Here is a 6,168-nt window from a genome sequence, read left to right as displayed (position 1 = left end):
GTTGTAATCTGTTTTGTTCACTTCTAGTGAACTACCAGGTCTTAGAACTGAAAGCTCCTGGGAAATATTTGTTGACCTTTTCCCAGAACTGATCCAGTAGCTTGGAGGATCAAGTTGTCATACTTGGGCTGGAGAAATGGCTCAGCAGTTAAGAGCAATGGCAGCTCTTCCAGAGGACCTGGGTTCAATTCCCAGCACCCACAGTGCAGCTCACAACTGTCTGTAACTCCAGTTCTAGGAGCTCTGACACCTTCACACGAATGCACATAACATAAATTTAAATAAACTAGTTTTTAAAAGTTATCATACTCATTAAGTCATAGATGTTAGAGTTTGGCCCATGTCAGGCTTGTTTGGGTTCAAATCTTGTTCTTGCCACAAATTATCAAAATACACAAACTGTATTTTAATTTTCTCATCAGTAAAGTAGGGGCAGTAATAGAACCTATTTGATAAAGAAACTGTGGAATTATCAATAGGTATAAAGTCCTTAGAACAGCGCCTAGCACAGAGAAAGGCCTAGACAAACATTTGCTATAATTAAATGCATACAGAGTAAAGATGGTTATCAGTAGTTTACATTTTCAGAAGTCCTTCAGTGAGTTGACTTGCTGTTATCCAGGTTAAAATTCATTTCCCATGTTTCTACACCCATAGACTTATATGATCTTCCTGTAATTTAATTATCTTTGGTGGCCTGGATCTTTATTTGTAAACTTGGATGTCTCCTTGTGTACACAATCATTTTCAAGCTGTTAAATAGTAATCTCACTGGGCCCCAGTTTCCCAATCTGTATGCTGAGTGGGTTGGACTAGATAACCACTGAGGGTTTTTCTAGCTCTGGCAATCTGCTGGGATGGGACAGGAGGAGAGATAGGCACCACCCAGAGTCCCACCCCCAAGAATAGGCCCTCTGGCTGCCAAGAGGAAGGGTGACAGAGTCAGCTGGGCTCAGCTTCAAGGGCACTGGGTAGGAGTCTTGCTAAGGTTCCTAGGCAAGGGTGGTGGTGGTGCTCTTGGGCTGGAAGCAGGTGTGAAGTGGGGTGGCTTCAGAGGGAAATAAGAGTACAGAGAACTAGGACCAGGGTGAGAGCAGAGGGAGAGAGGCCCTCATTACCAGGACAGAGCTGTGATGGTCAGTTAGGTGACAATTTGAGCCTGGGTATCTTCCCTTTAGACGGTGCTGGTCAGCCTCCACCCTCTTCAGCTAGACAGGCTCTGCAGGAGAGGAAGCTGCAGAACACCACTGACTGCCTACCAGAGTCCCAGCACTACCTGATGCCCATCGGTCCCTGGGCTGGACTAAGGAAGCTGGGTAGGAGCTGGGCTAAGGGCGCAGGGTAGAGGCTGGGTCAAGGGAGCTGGGCTGGACTAAGGAAGCTGGGTAGGGGCTGGGCAGGCCTGGGTTGCACTTGGATTTGCTCCTCCTAGGTCTCCTTGGTGCTTTTCCTCTTTTGTTGTACGTTTGTCAGGACGGGAAACTCTGGAAATCAGACGCTCACTTCTGTTCTTTCTACCTCTAGGGGACCATGACCAGCTCAGAATCCTTGCTATTCACATCTCTAGGCCCCAGTCAAAGTTCTGGAGATGGTGATTGCAAGTTTAATGAGGAGTTCAAGTTCATCTTGTTGCCTGTGAGCTACGCGGTTGTCTTTGTGCTGGGCCTAGCCTTCAATGCTCCGACCCTCTGGCTGTTCCTTTTCCGCCTTCGACCATGGGATGCAACGGCCACTTACATGTTCCATTTGGCATTGTCAGACACCTTGTATGTGCTGTCATTGCCCACCCTCGTCTACTACTATGCTGCCAGAAACCACTGGCCCTTTGGCACTGGCTTCTGCAAGTTTGTCCGCTTTCTCTTCTACTGGAACCTCTACTGCAGTGTCATTTTCCTCACCTGTATCAGTGTACACCGCTACCTCGGCATCTGCCACCCACTGCGGGCTCTACGCTGGGGCCGCCCTCAATTTGCAAGCCTTCTCTGTCTAGCTGTTTGGTTGGTGGTAGCTGGCTGCCTCGTGCCCAACTTGTTCTTTGTGACAACTAGCCCCAATGGACTCACCATTCTGTGTCATGACACCACTCGGCCTGAGGAATTTGACCACTACGTGCACTTCAGTTCAGCAGTTATGGTGCTGCTCTTTGGCTTGCCCTTCTTGGTCATCCTGGTCTGCTATGGACTCATGGCCCGGCGACTATATCGACCGTTGCCAGGAGCTGGGCAGTCATCATCTCGGCTCCGTTCCCTCCGCACCATTGCTGTCGTGCTGACTGTCTTCGCTGTCTGTTTCGTGCCTTTCCATATCACCCGCACGATTTATTACCTGGCAAGGCTGTTGAAAGCTGACTGTCGGGTGCTTAACATTGTCAATGTGGTGTACAAAGTGACCCGGCCCCTGGCCAGTGCTAATAGCTGTCTGGATCCTGTGCTTTATCTGTTCACTGGGGACAAGTATCGAAGCCAGCTCCAGCGGCTATGCAGAGGTAGCGGGCCCCAACGGCGAACAACTGCCTCCTCCCTGGCCTTGGTGACCCTACATGAGGAAAGCAGCATCAGGTGGGCAGACACCCACCAGGACATCATCTTCCCTACCTGTGGGGAGACAGATTATAACCCTAGGCACTGGGTATGAAAGGAAGGGGCTAACTGCAGGACAGAGGGAAGGGAGCCAGTTAGTGACACCTGATAAGGGCATCAGCTGCCTCTTTTTAGTCAACGTTTGGAGCAGTTACTCCTCTGGCCCTACTTCTTTCTCTTTTTCTGTCCCTTCCTGGACCACTGATCCTGTCTCTAGAGCCAGTAAGACTTCGTCAGTGCTCTTCACCCTCTCTGCTTCCCCAAGTCCTTTCACAGAATGCATTTCTCCAACCAGAGTAGACAATTCGACTAGAGGGGTGAAGGGTGGAGCAATCTCAAAACTGGCCTGATGTATATAATGGAGCAAGGCAGAAGGTGCTAGCATATCACAGTTGCCATATGTGCCATATCTATAGCATCCACACCCACTTCCTGGCTCCCTCTCAAAGATAAGCTAGTCTGACCTTCCAAGGGACTGAAATAGGGTCCAAGGCCACTGAACCTGCTTGCCAGGGCCCCACAAGCAGCTAGAAGCCTGGTGATGTTGAATTGCTGGGCAGCCATGAGGTTGAATACTGCTCTTGAGTGATGACCATGAGGAGCCTCAGGAGCAGGGTCTAGGTTGATAGCAACCTTGGAAAACAAGAGTGAGACTAGACCCACCTCTGTGACCGCGGAGAACATACTTGATAGCTCCCTTATGTTTTTGGTTTATTTTGGGGGGGGGGTTCGAGACAGGGTTTCCCTGTGACTTTGGAAGCTGTCCTGGAACTCGCTCTGTAGACCAGGCTCGAACTCACAGAAATCTACCTGCCTCTGCCTCCCGAGTGCTGGGATTAAAGGCGTGTGTCACCAATGCCCAGATCCCTTATGTTTAATGAAAGGAAGGGTGGGCAGCCCTGACTGAGAAAGAAGAAGACCTCTAGAGTCCATGGCTCCAAGATCAAGAACTGATGGGCAGAGCAGGTTTGTGCAAAGGATAGGGTGGTGACAGGAATAGACGCCCAGAACTGGCTCTTCCCCTCTCTCTAGCTCTAGTTAGATAAAGGATAAACCTGTCACCACCTCGTTCTGAATCAGGCTGTAGGATTTCAAAGCCGGGGTGGGGCACTCAGTTTTCCACCTGTTCAATCCTTTTGCCACAGCACTCAATGGGCTTGGAAGATCTGGTGGGTGTATGAAGCTGGGGGACTAAATCCTGGGCCTGAGAAGTCCAAGTTTCTGGGCAGCTCTCATAAGAAGGGAAATCTATTTTCAGCCTCTTTCCCTATGAAATCGCCTTAGTGGTTTCACCTACTGGTATTCTGAGTCAGCCCCCAGCCTTTGTTGACCTTTCGGATCTCTTACTCATCTACTAACACCAAATTCTTATTGGCTTCTAAGTGTTCTCTCTGTCTCTGGAGAGTAGGGGAGGGAGGAGCTAGGCTGCAGAGTAAAACAATCTTAATGCCTCTCTGCCCTCCTTTTCATTCTTTAAAGGAATCTCTCTCCCTCAGAACATAAGAATTCTTCTATTAGGAGTAAATTAACTGACCTTTAGGATTCTTGCCAGGTTCCCACTCTTATGACCACAGCCCCTTTGCCTGCCACCTCTCCTTCCTATCAGCTCTACACAATAAGATTATCCTCTTAATTATAACTCATTCAAGCTCCTCCATTGTCAGGCCCCGTAACTGCAAGCTGCTTAGGCAAGCCTAACTTCTTGGACTTTACAGTCTGCTACTTTAATCCCCCCATCCCCAGGATATCACTGTGTACGTCTATCTAGCCTAGAACTAGCTACAGAGACATAGATAGCCTTGGACTCAGAGATCCACCTACCTTTTTGCTTCTTGAGTGCTGGGATTAAAGACATATGCCACCAGATTGGGTTAATACCTCAACTTCTCTATGCTTCATTCACAATCTGCTTAGATGTCTCATTTTGTCTTTATCCCTTCCTTCCTCCTGGTCCCTGATTGAAGGACCTTGTTCTTTCTGTCTCTTCATCTTAGTCAGTTACTTCCATCATTGATTTTATACTTTACGCTGATTTTATATCTTAAAAAAAAGACATGAGCACTCATGCCTTAACCTTGCTGTCTCTATTCATTTCAGCACTGCATTTCCTGGAAGAGTGTTATACACCCCACTTACTCACGGAACTTCGCCAAACTCTCCAAATTGGATTTCCTCCCACTCTCCTGCTCTTAGAACACAAATTATGTCTTTGACAAAACTTTAATGATATTTTTCCTACTTTTATCCCTCTTTGACCTCTCTACTTCACTTGACTCTATTGTATGTCTTTTATAGTTTTTAATACAAAGTAACATTTAAAAATGTGACTGTCACAACACTGAAGGAAATGTGGAGAGAAAAGATTCACCTATTTCAAACCCATATTTTCATTTTCCATACTTCATGTTTTCTTGGTTTGTATTCCTGTATGATAGAATTCTAACCACAGTGTATAACAGTCTGCTTTTTAGGGTATTTAGGGTATGGTGATGTATGCCTATAATCCCAAGAGTTGGTAGTAGAGGCAAGAGGGTCATAAGTTCAAAGTCAGCCTAGGCTACATAGTGAGACCCTGTCTCCTTTCTCCATGTTGATGCAGTCTTCCACATTTATTATTTCAATAGCAATATAAAATTACTTTCATTGGTAGATTATATCTTATTAGGCTATCCTATGATTATTGAACATTTAGATAGCTCCGTTTTTCTGTGCTTTGAATATCTTCCCATTTGTGGCTTTTTTTTTCTTTGCAGTTCTATCTCTAGTACAAGTTCTCAGGAATAAGATTACCAGACCAAAGAGCATGAACATTTTTATGGATTGTGATTTTTCAAAATGACTGCATAAATTTTTACTGTCACAATGATATATGACTATCCTAGTTTCATTGCAGTTCCAGCATCAGACTTTATAGGAAATCTTTCTGGATGGTAAACATTCAATTTGTTAATTTCACTTCTTTGCTTACTTATGGCATTGAACACTTTCTCTTGTGTTTACTGTTTGCATTATTCTGCAACTACTATCTTGGTGGTGTACTGCTATTGAAATATGATATTTATTTAACATGCATATTATCATTGGTTATATTTGACACTTTAACCCATTATTATTATACTTTATTTCCATATTTCATTCACTAGATTTAGAATCTCTTTCCTCCTGCTTGTCCTTGGTTACTTCTCTCTTTGCTGTCATCTTTTTGTCAGACTCTCGACGTGTGGTTATTCAATCCTCCCTTTTATCAGGTTGTTGATTTCCTCTCAGAGACAACAAATAGCAGGTGCCTATGATTTAGTTAACATGTAGTCCTTAAGAATACCTCCGAGGTCATACAGGGATTGGGTTCCCCTACATTTTCCAGTCGAAGAGACAGATCCAGTGAGATGTCATGTCTGTGACTGGTTTCCCATGTCTCTTTTCACTCTACCATGCCAACTTGTTGCTAGGCCAGACCTTTGTCCTTCTAAACCTCAATTGCCTGCTGGATACGTTCCCTTAGATTTTCCATTGTTGCTTCTAACCCATAATATAAAAAACGAAACTGCCTGAACCAGTTATCTTACTCATCTTGCTCATTTCTATTCAT

The 6,168-nt window shown here is 45.4% G+C and overlaps 1 protein-coding gene across 1 annotated transcript; it reads left to right on the top strand.

Annotated features, from left to right (window-relative positions):
• Nucleotides 1-1,491: 1,491 nt before the first annotated feature.
• Nucleotides 1,492-3,293, top strand: P2ry4 (pyrimidinergic receptor P2Y4). Its single transcript, XM_005081169.4, has one exon. It carries the CDS (start codon nucleotides 1,531-1,533, stop codon nucleotides 2,632-2,634), a length of 1,104 nt encoding a protein of 367 aa, XP_005081226.1. The 5' UTR covers nucleotides 1,492-1,530; the 3' UTR covers nucleotides 2,635-3,293.
• Nucleotides 3,294-6,168: the final 2,875 nt, after the last annotated feature.

Source organism: Mesocricetus auratus, unplaced genomic scaffold (assembly GCF_017639785.1).
Source record: "Mesocricetus auratus isolate SY011 unplaced genomic scaffold, BCM_Maur_2.0 Super-Scaffold_100003, whole genome shotgun sequence".
NCBI lineage: Eukaryota > Metazoa > Chordata > Mammalia > Rodentia > Cricetidae > Mesocricetus > Mesocricetus auratus.
Note: the sequence above shows the minus strand (reverse complement) of the source record. Positions and strands in the feature narration are given on the sequence as shown.

Coding starts and splice junctions, on each gene's coding strand:
- P2ry4 (XM_005081169.4), top strand. CDS start 1,531: ATGACCAGCTCAGAATCCTTGCTATTCACATCTCTAGGCCCCAGTCAA.